Below are 17,426 nucleotides of genomic sequence, written 5' to 3' on the forward strand. Positions count from 1 at the left end.
GTCAGGGTGGCTGAAGTGTAGAAGGTGAGGAGAAATGAGGCCTCAGAGGCAAGAAGGCACAAGATTACGTGGGTCACATTGAACACTTTGGATTTTATCTTAATTACAATGAGAAGCTATTCAAAAACTTTTTATCAGGAAGCAACAAGAGGTGAATAAATTATCAAAAAATCACTCTGTCTCCTGTGTGGAGAATGGGTTGAAAAAGAGGAGGGATGGGCCGGGCGCGGTGGCTCAAGCCTGTAATCCCAGCACTTTGGGAGGCCGAGACGGGCGGATCACAAGGTCAGGAGATCGAGACCATCCTGGCTAACACAGTGAAACCCCGTCTCTACTAAAAAAATACAAAAAAACTAGCCGGGCGAGGTGGTGGGCGCCTGTAGTCCCAGCTACTCTGGAGGCTGAGGCAGGAGAATAGCGTGAACCCGGGAGGCGGAGCTTGCAGTGAGCTGAGATCCGGCCACTGCACTCCAGCCTGGGCGACAGAGCGAGACTCCGTCTCAAAAAAAAAAAAAGAGGAGGGATGGAGGAAACGTAAGGTTCCCTCTAGAATCCTTTCCTGATCCCCTAAGTGTTCAGGTAAGAGACAACACTGGTTGAGAGCAGAGGAGAGGCAGTGAAGATGGAGAAAAGTAGCTTTTGTATTTTAAAAACTTCTAAAAACTCAGAATCTATTCAGCTCTATCATCGTATTTGACCACGTCAAGTCAGTGAGAGGCACAGGCACTGAAAAGTTAATTGCACTAAGACCAGAAAACAAACAGGATCTGAACCCAGGGTACGGATTCCTAAGCTAGTCTCTGTGCTAGCTACTTGCCAATAGAGCTACTCAGACTTAATTTTTAGTTAATTAAAGTTAAGTAAAGGTATAAATTCAGTCCCTCAGTCACTCCAGCCACAATTCAAGTATTCAACTGCCACATGTGGCTAATGGCTATCATCCTGGACAGCACAAAGGAACATCACCCTCAAAGAAAGCTCTAGTGGAAGTTCTGCCCTAGACATAGTGCTCTTAACCTTTTTAGGGATTCTAGAGTCCTAAAACTAGCCCCAGAAAACCAGCCAGGTGTGGTGGCTCACGCCTGTAATCCCAGCATTTTGGGAGGCCAAAGCAGGTGGATCACCTGAGGTTAGGAGTTCGAGACCAGCCTGGTCAACATGGGGAAACCCTGTCTCTACTAAAAATACAAAAATTAGCTGGGCCTGGTGGTGCGCACCTGTAGTCTCAGCTGCTCAGGAGGCTGAGGCAAGAGAAGCGCTTGAACCCAGGAGGCAGAGGGTGCAGTGAGCTAAGATCGCACCACTGTACTCCAGCCTGGGCGATGGAATGAGACTTCATCTCAGAAAAAAAAAAAAAGAAAGAAAGAAAGGAAACCTACATGGCACAAGCACAAATGCACAAAATCTGGCACACAATTTCAGGGATTTTAGAGACTCCCTACCTATGAAGCAGAAGTTAAGACCCTCTACAAGGCTCACAGCTACCAGAGCAGTCTGTATTTAAATAAGAACAGTCAGTTTACTGATCATATCCACTTAGTTGTGGTCTTCTAGGAGAAGTGAAAGATAACAAAATCTTTGATAATAAGTAGGGAAATAAACATCTAAAAGCCATGGCCCAAAATGTTACCAAATTATATATTAGGTTTAACAAATTTGACAGGAAAAACATGATTAGAATAAAACACTACCGTCATTTTTACTCTTACAGTGTGGACAGAAGCAGCTTTTATTGCTTCAGTTAGGATGGAGTGGGAAAGTGGCCCAATCAGCCGGAATCTGTTCATCTCCATCGTCAAATCACTGAAAAAGAAAGAAGATCTTAAAATGGAAACTTCCATCACACAACATCTGTGCCACTGACAAAAACAGAGCAAGTCTTCACTGAAAATATTCAGTAGGTTCAAAGCAAATTCAACTCATACCTGATTACAATGCCTGTGGTTGGAGAGATCCAAGAGTATGGTAGACATGGATCTCTAGTTCCATCACCGATAATTTTTTTAATTGGTTTAGCATTTTCTCCATCGTCTTTCCTTTTTCTTTTCTTGCCAATTTTACCATCAGGCAATTCAGTTTGGCTTTTTTCTTGGGATTGTGTCAGAACTGGTTCAGCAATGCAGACAGTTGATTTGATGGGTTCCACGCACTGACACGCTGCTTTTATTTCCTCTAAGATATCCTAAAAATATATTTAAATATTCACTTTAAAATCCTGAAATTTAAATATATTATGACAAATTTAGTTGGGTTATGTTTTTTTTTTCATCGCTTTAAAAATTAACATTTTTGGACAGGCATGGTGGCTCATACTTGTAATCCCAGCACTTTGGGAGGCCGAGGCGGGTAGATCGCCTGAGGTCAGGAGTTCGAGACCAGCCTGACCAACATGGCAAAACTCCATCTCTACTAAAAAGTACAAAAACTAGTTGGGTGTGGTGGCAGGCACCTGTAATCTCTGCTACTCAGGAGGCTGAGGAAGGAGAATCGCTTGAACCTGGGAGGCAGAGGTTGCAGTGAGCTGAGATCAGGCCATCACAATCCAGCCTGGGCAACAGAGCGAGACTCCATCTCAAAAAAAAAAATTCACATTTTTATCCCTTCACAGATTAACTTAAATTAATCACCAAAAAGCTTTTCTGGACCAGGTGCGGTGGCTCACATCTGTAATCCCAACACTTTGGGAAGCTGAGGCGGGAGGATGGCTTCCGCCCAGGAGTTTGAGACCACCCTCGGGAACATAGGGAGACCTTGTTTCTACACAAAATAAAAAAATAATTAGCTGGACATGGTGGTGGACCCCTGTAGTCTAAGCTACTTGGGAGGCTGAGGTAGGAGAATCACTTGAGCCCAGGAAGTAGAGGCTGCATTGGGCTATGACTGCACCACTGCACTCAAGTCTCAATGACAGAGCAAAACCCTGTCTCAAAAAATATATATTTTTTTTAATCTAACTTTAATTTTTAAAAAAAGCATTTTGGGGTGTTCTGAGTAGCACATGTCACTTTAAACAAAAAAAATTGAAATTTAAAATTTAAAATGGGTTAGGGCTGGGGTTAGGGGTAGGGTTAATCAAATATTATGAAAACAACATGATCACTCTGACTAAATTTTTTTTAAGTAGTGAGTATGCTAAAGAAGGGAAGCTAAGCTAAATTCAGTGTGAAAAATCATCAGAAGTACTCAGAAATAGCTTTTCATTATCAAATAGGCTGCAACTAGCACCTAGATACTAGTGAACCACTTCAGTCATGGTAGAAACATTAGTTCCAATTCAACATTTCAAATAATTAACATAAGGCTGGTTTTTATCTCTACTTCTACTTATGACTTACTAAAAATATGAGAGGTCAAGATTAGTTTCATTTTTTTTTTTTTCAAGACAGGGTCTCATTGTCACCCAGGCTGGAGTGCAATAGCACGATTTCACCTCACTGCAACTCTGCCTCCTGGGCTCAAAGCGATCCTTCCGCCTCAGCCTCCCAAGTAGCTGAGACTACAGGCGCATGCCACCAATCCCAGCTAATTTTTGTCTTTTTTGCAGAGACGGGGTTTCACCATGTTGCCCAGGCTAGTCTCAAACTCTTGGATTCAAGCGATCCAACTGCTTCAGCCTCCCAAAGTGGTGGGATTACAGGCATGAGAAACCATGCCCCGCCCTGACTTCATTCTATTTGATGAACAAGTTCTGGGGATCTAATGTACAGCATGGGTGGTGATGGATGTGTTATTTGATTGTGGTACGCAACATGTACATCAAATCATCACATTATATACTTCGAATATATTTGCTTTTTGTCAGCTAGACATTTTTAAACACAAATTATATCAGTTTTTTAAAAATTCACTTCATTCAATATTCACAGAGCCTCCCCCCATATATAAATATCAGACTATCAGACAAACCTTTACACTATTTACATTTCTACAGTATTGACTTCCAGCTGTAATTAAAAATGCAGTTTCAGAATAATGGGAGATAACCTGAAAGACTATACCTGTTTAAGGGTTGGATGCAGCCAGATCCACAGCTGCCTGCTCTCAGAAGTGTCACCAGGGGTCCTCTGGGACTTCCAGATAAACGTAACAGGCCCAAGCATTTCTCTGGGATATTTATTCACTCGATAAAGCACAAGGCTCCCTTGGCGCTTTCCAGACAAGCAGTGAACTGCTGCAAACGTCAGTCCTGACATCAACAAAAGCAAAATTCCATAATTCCAGGTATTGAGACTGCAGTCCTATTTCCTGATAGCCACACTGTCATTTACTGTCTGCCTCCATGAGAGGTGAAGTTTTGGTTGTGAGGATTGCTCAGATCAAAGCCTGGCAAACAATAAGTTCTCAACAAATATGTGTTAAATGAATAATGAGAGCTTCAAGTTTCTTTCTGTCAAGTTCACCCCACCAGAAAAATGACTATCACTGTCAAGTATAAAACTTGACAATGTTAGAAATGATTTAAAAGCCAACCCAACTGTTCTTAAATTAATATTTTCATCAAGAATGATTAGTGTCTCCCACATTTTTCTATATGTTTGAATTCCAAATGCTTACAGTAGACACTTCTTTATGAAAGGAATAAAATACAAAGACTAAAATAGAACTCAGCTTTAAAACAAGTTTACCTGTGTCTATGCTACACATTCCAGAAAGTGCCTTTAGTATTTCTTCCTCTTTGCCTTTCAACTCCAAACAACAGTAGTAGGATAAATCCTGCACAAAGCGGGAGACACAAGTACTTAGGAATTTACATAGGCAAAACTGCTAAGAAGCCAAAAGCCACATCACAAAAACTTTAGAGGCCTAAGACACAAAACAAATTGCTAAAGCTATATTCTCATATGTCAAAATCTAAACCTTCTCCTGCCCGATGGTTTAGGGGAAAAAATATCTAAACCCGTCCATTCCTGTTACCTTAGCAAATATTTTTAAACCAATCCGAACCAAAATAAAAATGAATCTCCATTTAAAAATGTAAGTTACAGTATCCTACCTTTTAGATAATCTATGTTTTATCCCATATTCATAGACAGATTCTATGGAGGGTATATAACTGTTGCTTCTAAGTAAAGAACCGTTCACCCCCAAAATCTACCTAAGATAACAAACCAGAGTAAAATAAGGAAAACAGTAATGAATTCTGCAAAGTTATGCTCAGGTTGCTCAATTTGGTTAGGTAATTCAGGACCTCAAGATTACTTAACACTAAGCCTAGAGATACAATATTGCAATTAATCCATCCCATATTTCTCCCATGCTCAATCTTAACCATGATATGCAACTTTAAGCACAGTACAAAGAAAGTAAAAGTAATAACACAGAATTTTAAGTAAGATGAAGAGAGATCAAACTAAGCTAATGAAATCAATGTTAAAAGTTTCAATAGTTATAGTATCCATAATAATAATAACAGTTCTAATAGTTTGTTTTGTTTTGTTTTTGAGACGGGGTCTTACTCTGTTGCCAATGCTAGAGTACAGAGGTGCAATCACAGCTACAGAAATCTCAACTTCCTGGGCTCAAGCAATCCTCCTGCCTCAGCCTCCCAAGTAGCTGGGACTACAGGTACGAGCCACCACACCCAGTTTTTTTTTTTTTTTTTTTGCAGAGACAGAGTCTCACTATGTTGCCCAGCCAGACTGGTCTTGAACCCCAGGGATCAAGCAATCCTCCTGCCTCAGCCTCCCAAAGTGCTGTGATTCTAAGCATGAGCTGCCATGCCTGGCCTGTAATAGTTAATAGTCATTGAAGGGTTACTGAGTGCCAGTAATGAGTTAACTCCTTACATGAACTGTCATTTAGTCTTCCTGACAATCAGATGTACCAAGTATGGTTATCTTATCTGATAGACAAGGACACTGTGACACAGAGATTGTTACTTGAACAAAGACACAGAGTCATTAAGTGGAGAAGCCAGCATTCTAATCAGGCTCGGTAACCTGCCAAACCAACCCTTCTGCTATGGCACCTTTAAGCAGTTTCAGTTCACTGAGCAACTAGAACTAAAAGGCAAATTATAGCTATGATTCTGACAACACACATTAATCAATATGATCACTCACAGAAAGAAATCTTCCCATCCAGTGACCAGCTCTCAGCTGTCAGTGGCCAGAGGAAGCTCACCCAAATGTGTGCAAACAAGTGACAGCAGAGAATAATGGTTGAGAGTGTGGAACCCTGGAGTTAGGCAACTGGGCTCAAATCTGAACCTCAACACTTATTGGCCATATGGTCATGGATAAATTACCTAACCTCCCTGTACTCAGTTTCTCCAACTGTAAAATGGAAATAATGGTAACTCCTTACCTCATACTATTGTGAGGATTAAATGAATAAACACATGCAAAGCATTTAAAACAGGGTAGGGCATATATTAAGCACTCACTAATATTTGTTATTATTAGTTATTATTTTTATTACTTAAGGCTGATCAAATTTTAAAGAAAGTATCTAATAACTTTAGCAAAAATTCTGCCCAAAATGAAAAGTAACTCATTGGCAGAGGACAGTGGAAAAAGAGCAGGCCAGGGGAATCAGCCACTCAAGTGCTATGTAGGCCACCAACAAGCTGTGTGAGCCCAGGCAAGTCACTTCATCTCTCTAGAACCCAGCTTCCTCAATGTGAATGAGGAACTTGACTATAATCTGTGATTTCTGCTGCTGAGTTCTCAAATCAAAGGCTCCTAAAAGGTGCTCTTATTCACTTCACACTCATTATAATGACTGTGATCAAACAAATAAATAAGTAATAAGTACTGACAAGGATGAGGTGAAATTGGAACCCTTGTGTATTGCTGGTGGGAATGTAAAATGATACGGTTGCTATGGAAAACGGTAAGGCAGTACCTCAAAAAATTAAACATAAAATTACCATAGAATTATCATATGATCCAGCAATTACACTTCTGGGGATATACTCAAAAGGACTGAAAGCAGGGATTGTAGTGATATTTGCATATCCATGCTCACAGCAGCATTATTTACAATAGACAAAAGGTGGAAGTAAGCCAAATGTCCACTGACAGATAAATGGATAATCAAGATATGGTATATACCTACAATGGAATACATCTTCAGCCTTAAAAGGGAAGGGAATTCTGACACATGCTACAACACGGATGAATTTTAAGACATTATGCTAAATGAAATAAGCCAGTCACAAAAAGACAAATATCGTACGATTTCACTCCTATGAAGTACCTATAGGATCAAATTATTGGATAGACAGTAGAAGGGTGGCTGCCAGGGGCTGAAGGAATGGGGAGTTAGTGTTTAATGAGTACAGAGTTTCAGTTTGGGAGGATAAAATGGAGATGGATGGTGGTACTGATTACACAACGTAAACATACTTAATGCCACAGAACTGAACACTTAAAACGGTCAAATGGTTTTGTTATGTATATTTGACCACAATTTTTAAAAAAGATTCTTGTATTGCTTACTCTCAAGGGGTATCAAAGGTCACCAATAATAGTCGCTTTCAAAATTTGGCCAAGGCCATTCTGCCATTGAAAGATAGGCCCTTCTGCAAAGAACAAATTTCTAAATATGTATTGGAAGAAATAGAAAGCAACTTAATTAGCTACTGAGAGGAGGGAACAATCAGATAAATACTATTAAGAAGCTCTAAAATAATGTGTCCTCTCAAAGCTTTTAAAATTTAAAACATCCTTTAGCATCCCACTGACCCACAAACACCTAGACCAGCATTTTGAACCCTGTTCAGGGTACACAGTAGATTCTCAAATATCTGTTATTGGTGAATGACTGTTAGATTAATCTATAGTGAATAAAGCTTGATATGATCAACGAGACCTGCACGATCTGTGCTCTTTTCTCCAGCCTAACCTCGCCCTCATGTTGCCTTGCTCTCCTCTTCATCTCTGTCACACAGAATTGATTCCAGTTCTTCACTCTCACCTGGCTTCCTTCTGCCTTCCCCCCTCCCATCTTATCCCTGAGAGCTCAGTTCAAGCAGCACTTCTGGGGGACGCCCTCCAGTGTGATGAGCAGGTTAGAAATGCTCCACTGGTAGTGAAGTGACTTTAGGCTGCCTGATCTCCAGTATCTGGCAAAGGACCCAGGCCTCATGCTCAGGAATCATTTTTCCAATGAATAACCACATAAACGGGGCTTGGCATACCATAAACTATTCTAAAGGTCTCAATAGGAAAGGATCAAACCAAAATAACAAGAAAGCCCACTGGGAAAGCTCACCTGCAGGAGGCACCGGTTCGTCATGGCTCGATAGCAGGCTCTGTGGCTCTTGACTGTTGGCCTCTCCCCAAGGCAGTAGCCCCACTTCCTGACCATGTGAAACCGCTTGGCATGCCAGATGTGGGTTTCTAACCAAATGTTCTTCTTTTGTCTACGGTTAAATTCTAGCGTCCGGTTCATGTGACATCTTCGAGCTTTATGGCATTTATTTTTTGAATGTTCTTTTTTCTGATGTACAGCTTTCTCTGCCTATAGTTTCAAGAAAAGAGACATATCTCGGTTTGTAAGAATCTCAAAACAGAGTTAATGGTTAGGAATGCAAACAAATAACTTTAGATTAAGTGGAATATTTTATAGATCCCATTAGTTTGCTTAAATTGTTAACTTGGGGCCAGGTACGGTGGCTCACGCTTGTAATCCCAGCACTTTGGGAGGCCGAGGTGGGCAAATCACGAGGTCAGGAGATCGAGAACATCCTGGCTAACACAGTGAAACCCCATCTCTACTAAAAAAATACAAAAAATTAGCGGGTGTGGTGGCGGGCGCCTGCAGTCCCAGCTACTTGGGAGGCTGAGGCAGTAGAATGGTGTGAACCCAGGAAGTGGAGCTTGCAGTGAGCCGAGATCGCGCCACTGCACTCCAGCCTGGGGGACAGAGCGAGACTCTGTCTCAAAAAAAAAAAAAATTGTTAACTTGGTTTCTTCAATGCAAGTAGAGAAGGAAGACAAAAGGCTATTAGTATTAGAGGGCAAGAAAGAAGAAGTCAAATGTTAGCTTCTTGTTATCATTTTACCTTGTAGAACTGTAACTAAAACCAAAAACTTAAGACCAAAAATAATATAAGTGAGGAAAATCCACACATTTCATTTCAGTTAGGCTACAGACAGACACATGCTGAATGCTATCACTGGCAAATAGACTTTACATTAAATCCAGAAAGTATAAAATTCCTTGTTAGTTTTCCCTCTTGAACTCAAACCCCACCACTAGCATAGCAATGGTACATAGAAGGCTGCTCAATAAATAGGTTTTAAACCAATTAGTAAAGACATTGGCTTAATCTTAGAATGTTCAAGTCTAGAATTCTGATGAAGCCAAAACACAATTAAACTTGTACAAAAATTAAAACCCAGTTCAAGTTTTCGACTTTGAAAAAGTCCGAAAGCAAATGCTAAGCATTGATGTTGCTTTTTTTAACCTTCCTACCCCAAGCTGGCCACACTCCAAAAACACAAATCCAAAAGTACTTGGTAAGAGGGTCAGGTTTTTTGGCCGGGCGCGGTGGCTCAAGCCTGTAATCCCAGCACTTTGGGAGGCCGAGACGGTGGATCACCAGGTCAGGAGATCGAGACCATCCTGGCTAACACGGTGAAACCCCGTCTCTACTAAAAAATACAAAAAACTAGCCAGGCGAGCTAGCGGACGCCTGTAGTCCCAGCTACTCCGGAGGCTGAGGCAGGAGAATGGCGTGAACCCAGGAGGCAGAGCTTGCAGTGAGCTGAGATCCGGCCACTGCACTCCAGCCCGGGTGACAGAGCGAGACTCCGTCTCAAAAAAAAAAAAAAAAAAAAGAGGGTCTGGTTTTTTTTACATTTGGGAAGGGAACATAAACTATTCAACACCCTTACAAAAGAGGAGTATCAAATGCTGTATTTCAAAGCACCTGTAATAGCCAATTGTCTGTTAATTTGGCTTGGAGGGAAGAAGAAGTTTGGATAATGATTAAATCAAATATATGCAAAACAAAAACAAAAACAAAAACCATGAGGGTGTTCTTTTCCGAGTTTTTTTGTTTGTTTGTTTTCTTTTTGGACAAAGTCTCACTGTCGCCCAGGCTGGAGTACAGTAGCGCGATCACAGCTCATTGCAGCCTCAGCCTCCCCTGGCTCAGGGGATCCTCCCATCTCAGTTTCCAAGTAGCTGGGACTACAGGCAGACATGCACCACCACGCCCAGCTAATTTTGGGATTTTTTGTAGAGATGAGGTTTCGCCATGTTGCCCAGGCCGGTCTTGAACTCCTGGGCTCAAGCAATCTGCCCACCTCAGCCTCTCAAAGCGCTGGGATTACAGGTATGAGCCACCATGCCCAGGAGGGCAGTTTGTTGCTGCACTAGCCTTGGTTTTCATTTTTAATAAATTCTATTAGGTCAATACTTCTCAATTTCTTCTAGGAGTTACTACTCTAAACATTTACACTAAGTGGAACTCCAACCTCTTTCTGTGCAATCTCCTGTAACCGTCTGGGAAGACGTTTGACATTGTGGCTCATGGCTCTTCGTCGCATGTGCCGTGGCAGAGTCTGGAAAACCAGTGAATTCGAAGACTTCTGGGTCACAGCTTTTAACATAGCGCTGATTTCAGCCGCTCGTGCTTGAGCAAAAGTAGAAGCTGTTGAAAGAATTGACAACGTCATTAAACACCAATCTTGAATTAACGCTGGAGAATAAACAGGCTGCTGGGGAAACTTAAGTGAATTCCTCCACCAAGAAGGTGTAAAGAGAGACCAGAAAGCACATCTAAGGTATGTACAAGGAATACAGGGTTTAATGTGGTAGTGTGGTTGGGGATTATAGGGCGAAGAACAGAAGAGGCTGGAAAGGGCCTGGAGACAGGCTCTTTAAATAAAGGTTTGGTTGCCATTAGTGCATATGCAATTTTCCATCTTTGGAGAATGCCATGCTGAGTATGGATGGCATATTTAAAACAAGACAGGCGTGGGGGCTAAGACAAAGAGGAACAGTTCACAAAGACTTGTAAGAAGACGAGTAAGAGACAGGGAGAGAAACTGAAGAAGGGAGAGCCATCAAGCCCAAGGAAGCTCTGGTCAAAGTCCAGGCTAGAGGTGAGAAGGGTCTGAAGTGGGAGGAGGAGAGGAGAGGCAGGGGAGGCAGAGCCAGGACCACAAGGAGGGCAGTTTGTTGCTGCACTAGACACAAAGAGCTCAAAATACAAGCAAACTGCACTTCTTTATGAGTACCCACCAGTTATATACTTGGGGATCTCCTGAGACGTGCCCTCGGGACCTGCTTTCCATCCTCCCTTTTTTCTAAACATCCCTTTGGAGGAAGACTGCTCATTCACATCAGGGTCAGGCAGAGAGTGGGGGTTGACTCTGGTTTGCCACTGTCGTGAAGTTCCAGGATGAGGCTCTAGTATATTTTCAAAAAGAAACATGTCACCTTTATCAGAGACAAAAATTATAGTGGAGAACTAATATTTGTTGGGTGGCAACACTGACCATGTTTTCAATCCTACAGTCACCCTGTAAGGTGGCTATTACTACTTATTTTTAAAGAGGAATCTTACGTAGGAAGGTGAATTCACTTGCCTGAGGTCACAAAGCTAGTAGGTAGCACACAAGGTAATCATGTCAGGATGACATATAAAGGACCCTGGATATAACAGATACAGGGGAAATTTTCTCCTATAAACAGTGCAACATGAATGTCAAATCTAAGCTCCCTGGTATGGTCTGAATGCTTATGTCCCCCAAAATTCCTATGTTGAAATTCTAACCCCCAAAGTGATGGTATTAGGAGGTGGGGCCTTTAGGAGGCGATGAGGTCATGAGGCCATGAGGTCATGAGCCTTCATGAATGAGATTAGTATCCTTATAAAGGAGTCCTCACAGAGACCCTCACTCCTTCCAGCATGTGAGAACCCAGTAAAAAGGTGATGTATATGAAGCAGAAGGCAGGCCCACACCAGTCATCAAACCTGCTGGCTCCTTCATCTTGGACTTTTCAGCCCTCAGAACTGTGAGAAATACATTTGTTATTTATAAGCTACCCAGTAAGATACAGGCTGAGTATCCCTCATCTGAAATAACTGGGACCAGAAGTGTTTCAAATTCCAATTTTTTTTGGATTTTGGAATATTCATATATATATAAAATGAGGTATCTTGAACACAAGTCTAAGGTATCTTAGAACACAAGTCTAAAGACAAAATTCAATTATGTTTCTTTTATCTTATCACTCATAGCCTGAAGGTAATTTTATACAATATTTTTAATAATTTGTGCATGAAACTTTTTGCACATTGTATACCTGAAGCATCAGAAAGCAAAGGTGCCACTATCTCAGCCACCCTGTGGACAATCTGTGATTGGCTGGCATCAGCACCCTTCCTGACTCGGAATCTATACGCTACTGATAAGAAATCACTTTCTCACGCTGATTCACATGTAAGTATTTAACAGTAAAAATTACATGCCATTTTATTTGTCTTTGCAGGTGTGCTTAGGTGGTGAAATCTAGGAGTGCTTGGAAATATTTATATCCCAGCTGAAGGGGGCTGGGAACATCTTTTTTCCCATGGGAATGCTGAATAAACTGTGTGTTATATGCCTGCATTTTGACTGTGACCCATCACATGAGGTCAGACGTGGAATTTTCCACCTGTTGTGTCATGTCAGTGATCAAAAAGTTTTGGATTTTGGAGGACTTCAGACTTCAGATCTTTGGATCGGGAATGTTCAACCTGTATTTTGTTACAGCAGCCCAAACGACACTCCCTTAATACTCTAATCCACATGATTGTGTACAGTCTTTTATCCTAATTCTCCACCACACTCAAATTGAGAGCTACTATACTAAATAAATAACTAAAAGCAAAGTTCCAGGATGGATGTGGTGGCTCACACCTCTAATCCCAGCACTTTGAGAGGCCAAGGTGGGCGGATCACTTGAGTCCAGGAGTTTGAGACTAACTGGTCAATGTGGCGAAACCCTGTCTCTACAAAAAAAAAAAAAAAAAAAAAAAAAAAAAAAAAAAAAAAAAAAAAAAACAATTAGCTGGGCACAGTGGCACACGCTTGTAGCCCCAGCTACTCGGGAAGCTGAGGTGGGAGGATCACGTGAGCCCAGGCGGTCAAGGTTGCAGTGAGCCACGACTGTGCCATTGCGCTCCAGCATGGGCAACAGAGTGGGACCCTGTCTTAAAAATTTAAAAAGCAAAATTTCCAGCCAGGTGCAGTAGTTCACGCCTGTAATCCCAGCACTTTGGGAGGCCAAGGTGGGCGGATTGCCTGAGCTCAGGAGTTCAAGACCAGCCTGGGCAACACGGTAAAACCCCATCTCTACTAAAATACAGAAAATTAGCCGGGTGTGGCAGCATGTGACTGTAGTCCCAGCTACTTGGGAGGCTGAGGCAGGATAATTGCTTGAATCCGGGAGGCAGAGGTTGCAGTGAGCCAAGATCACACCACTGCACTCCAGCACAGGCAACAGAGCAAGACTCTGTCTCCAAATAAAAAGGCAACACTTTCACACAAGTGTCTGGGAATTTTGACTATAAGACAACATTAAATATCTGCCTGTGGCCAGGTGCAGTGGCTCACGCCTGTAATCCCAGCACTTTGGGAGGCTGAAGCAGGTGGATCACTTGAGGTTAGGAATTTGAGACCAGACTGGCCAACACGGTGAAACCCTGTCTCTACTAAAAGTACAAAAATTAGCCAAGAGTGGCGGCACACGCCTGTAGTCTCGGCCACTCAGGTGGCTGAGGCAGGAGAATCGCTTGAACCCAGGAGGTGGATGTTGCAGTGAGCCGAGATCGCACCATTGTACTCCAGCCTGGGCGACATAGCTAGACTCTGTCTCAAAAAAAAAAAAAAAAAAAACTGTCTGTAAATTAAAGGAGAGATCAGTAGAGAATTTCATAGTGTTTCTGCTTATTTCAATTGTGATGTTAATTATTAAACCACTATAATCTTAAAACACTGTGAGGATAATATGTGTGAAAGGTTTATCACATGGCATGGTGGGCATCACCTGTAGGATCTGAATCTAGACCTTATGAACTTGACTCTAAAGTTTACTTAATCAGACCCAATGCACAGTTTTTTAAAGCATTCCAAGCAAGTTCTTGGCCACTTGCTTTTGCTGTCTTCCCAAATTAGCATTTTCTACCACTGCCCTAATGAACAACTGTAATCTTCCTATCACTTCATAAGGTTCTAAAATCAGCACACCAGTGAAATACAGATATGATGACTATACTGCACTTCTCTTAGGAAATACAGAAGTACAATAATCACTGATGTTAAGGTAGAAATAAAATATACCAGCTCTAAAATATGCACAGCTAATTTTTATTATTTATAGTAGTTATGTTTCATACAGTCACTGAATTATGTCAATGAATTAGTGAATACCGAACCATTCCTCCTAGTGGGTATACATATATATCTTCATCTCACATAGATTATAATCTTTTTTTTTTTTCTTTTTTTTTTTGAGACAGTCTCACTCTGTCACCCAGGCTGGAGTGCAATGGCACGATCTTGGCTCACTGCAACCTCCACCTTCCGGGCTCAAGCAATTCTCCTGCCTCAGCCTCCCAAGTGACTGGGACTATAGGCACGCACCACCATCTGGCTAATTTTTGTTAGAGACAGAGTTTTTTTTTTTAGTAGAGACAGAGTTTCACCATGTTGGCCAATCTGGTCTCGAACTCCTGACTTCAGGTGATCTGCCCACCTCAGCCTTCGAAAGTGCTGGGATTACAGGTGTGAGCCACTGCCCATGGCCATATTATCATCTTAAATCCTAAAAACAACTCCTCCTGGTAGAGTCTATTTCCTTTATTTTACAAAAGAGAAAATGAAGTCTAGAAATGCTAAGTGACCTGCAAGAGGCTGCCCCAGGGCTGAGATTCAAACCCCAGTAGAGCTGGAGCTTCTTGCACTGTACTGCCCTGCCCCTGTACTACCACCATCCTCCGGCCATTTCTGCATGAAAGCTGGGAAGCTCGGCTGGGAACATAAACACAGGGCAACTCAAATTTTTCCTGCTCTATGTATGTCCACAAATGATAGCAAAGCTCCATGGGTATTGACATTGGGGTTACAAATAAGCTTTGGCAAGAAGGCAAACTTGCAAATAGGAAATTGAAAAATAATAATAAGGGTCTACTGTATCTGTTTTTAATTCAGCTCATTTACTATTTAGATAATGACTATCAAAAGAGCTGACAAAAGCAATTTGATCAAAATGGGAGTGGAGACAGCATCATGTGTATCTTTTTTTTTTTTTTTTTTTTTTGAGACAGAGTCTCCCTCTGTCTTCAGGCTAGAGTGCAGTATCGCAATCTCGGCTCACTGTAACCTCCACCTCCTGGGTTCAAGCAATTCTCCTGCCTCAGCCTCCTGAGTAGCTGGGATTACAGGCACGTGCCACCACACCCAGTTAATTTTTGTATTTTTAGTAGAGACAGGGTTTCACCATGTTGGCCAGAATGGTCTCGATATCTTGAGCTCATGAACCGCCCGCTTCAGCCTCCCAAAGTGCTGGGATTACAGGCGTGAGCCACCATGGCTGGTCTATTTTGTGTATCTTACCTTGTTTTTGAGCTTGGAAAGGTTTTTCACCTCCACTGTGGTGCTTTACGCCTCTGTCAGCCACAAAGCCAGAGGACAGAGTCACATTGGTGGGCTGGTTTCTCATTTTCTTGGCGTGTTTTCTTTCTTTTGCATTAGACATTTCTGGAAAGAAAGTAATACATTTAATACAGGGAAAGGAAACTTCTACTTAAAAATAAAAATAAATTAATGAGTAAATATTCATGTGATTCAAAATAAGTCTAGTGATGGAAGAGACCCTATCAGTACATTCCAGTTTGCACTGTCAAATAATTAAATCATGTACAACTGTTGATATCAAATAAAGTCTGTTAGAAGAATGAAAAATGAGATAAGATTACTATGGATGATAAAAAAATTAATTAGTCAAATACTTTATCTTGATTCTTAGATGAAATAAGAGCCACCTGAATCAATGAAATACAAAACACCCTATTCCAAAAGGAGAAACTCTATTAAAAACAACACAGATTACTGATGCTTTCATTTCTGCTACTCAGATGTGGCCAGCTATATATTTAATTTACAAAAGCAAGAGATAATGATTTCAATTTGAAGCAAGATAAAGGACAAAAACAGTGGGACTCCGATTGACTTACCACTCAGCAGTTCCCAGCTCTCAAACTCAACATCCCCTATTTTTACTGATTCAGTTTGAAGCAGCTGTTTTCTACTTTTAAATGAAATGAATGTTATAACCTATTAGACACATATCAAGACATACCCTACAATACATGCCCTAAATGTAACATAAAGGAGACCTAAGAAGTAATTTTAATAAAATAATATATATTTCAGTATGTAACCATTTCACCACAACTACACTAGATGATATTTTGAAATAGATTTTGAACCCAGGGGATAACAACACCCACATAGGCACTAGCACAGGCATTGGCACAATCCATAAAGCTGGAGAATGGTCCTGGAAGCCCTCCAATCCCGAGGCACCAGTGATTAACTCTTTCATTGCTAACTGTAGGAAATCCGAAGGGCCCTATACATGGACACACTAGGAGGTAGCGCAGCTCAGAGCAGCTGGTATACACCAAACAGTTCTCAAAGCAGTTCAATATTTTAATACCAGTCTTTACTTCTACCTAGAGATAGAATTACCATGAATTCAACAGCTACAAAGGCCAAGCAGCACAGGTGAATTGTACTAGTGCCTCCAAGAGAAGGTAACAATGCCACTAATGACATAAAGTTCCAAATTGGTGAACACTCCTTAGTGAAGTACCCCCACCCCCCGACCCCGCCAACAAAGGTACAAACTTGGTTTGACTTATTGCATTACTGGAAAATTCAGTGCATATTAAAACTGTGTAACCAGACCAGGTGCGGTGGCTCATGCCTGTAATTGCAGCAGTTAGGGAGGCTGAGGCAGGTGGATCACTTGAGGTCAGGAGTTCAAAACCAACCTGGCCACCATGGTGAAACCCCATCTCTATTAGAAATACAAAAATTAGTTGGGTGGGCCGGGCGCAGTGGATCACGCCTGTAATCCCAGCACTTTGGGAGGCCGAGGCGGCTGGATCACGAGGTCAGGAGATCGATATCATCCTGGCTAACACGGTGAAACCCCATCTCTACTTAAAAAATGCGAAGAAATTAGCCGGGCGTGATGGCGAGTGCCTGTAGTCCCAGCTGCTCCAGAGGCTGAGGCAGGAGAAAGGCGTGAACCTGGGAGGCGGAGCTTGCAGTGAGCCGAGATGGAGCCACTGCACTCCAGCCTGGGCAACAGAGCGAGTCTCCGTCTCAAAAAAAAAAATTGGCTGGGCGCAGTGGCGCGCACCTGTAAGCCCAGCTACTTGGGAGGCTGAGACAGGAGAATCGCTTGAACCT

At 41.9% G+C, this 17,426-nt stretch overlaps 1 protein-coding gene across 2 annotated transcripts in view; it reads right to left on the reverse strand.

The window, feature by feature from the left end:
* Positions 1-17,426, reverse strand: part of LOC113219522 (ribonucleases P/MRP protein subunit POP1-like) — a 44,027-nt gene that overhangs the window by 21,678 nt on the left and 4,923 nt on the right. The window contains exons 2-9 of one of the 2 annotated variants that reach the window (XM_026454965.1): positions 15,561-15,704; positions 11,200-11,367; positions 10,431-10,606; positions 8,218-8,466; positions 4,626-4,713; positions 3,999-4,186; positions 1,926-2,182; positions 1,710-1,803 (exon numbers count right to left, since the gene is read on the reverse strand). In XM_026454965.1, the coding sequence (XP_026310750.1) occupies positions 1,710-1,803; positions 1,926-2,182; positions 3,999-4,186; positions 4,626-4,713; positions 8,218-8,466; positions 10,431-10,606; positions 11,200-11,367; positions 15,561-15,702 (1,362 nt within the window). In that variant the 5' untranslated portion in view covers positions 15,703-15,704. Of the gene's footprint in view, positions 1-1,691; positions 1,804-1,925; positions 2,183-3,998; positions 4,187-4,625; positions 4,714-8,217; positions 8,467-10,430; positions 10,607-11,199; positions 11,368-15,560; positions 15,705-17,426 lie in introns of both variants that reach the window. The other variant, XM_023184012.3, reaches the window with a different exon arrangement.

The sequence above is a fragment of the Piliocolobus tephrosceles genome, chromosome 7 (assembly GCF_002776525.5).
Source record: "Piliocolobus tephrosceles isolate RC106 chromosome 7, ASM277652v3, whole genome shotgun sequence".
Classification (NCBI taxonomy): domain Eukaryota; kingdom Metazoa; phylum Chordata; class Mammalia; order Primates; family Cercopithecidae; genus Piliocolobus; species Piliocolobus tephrosceles.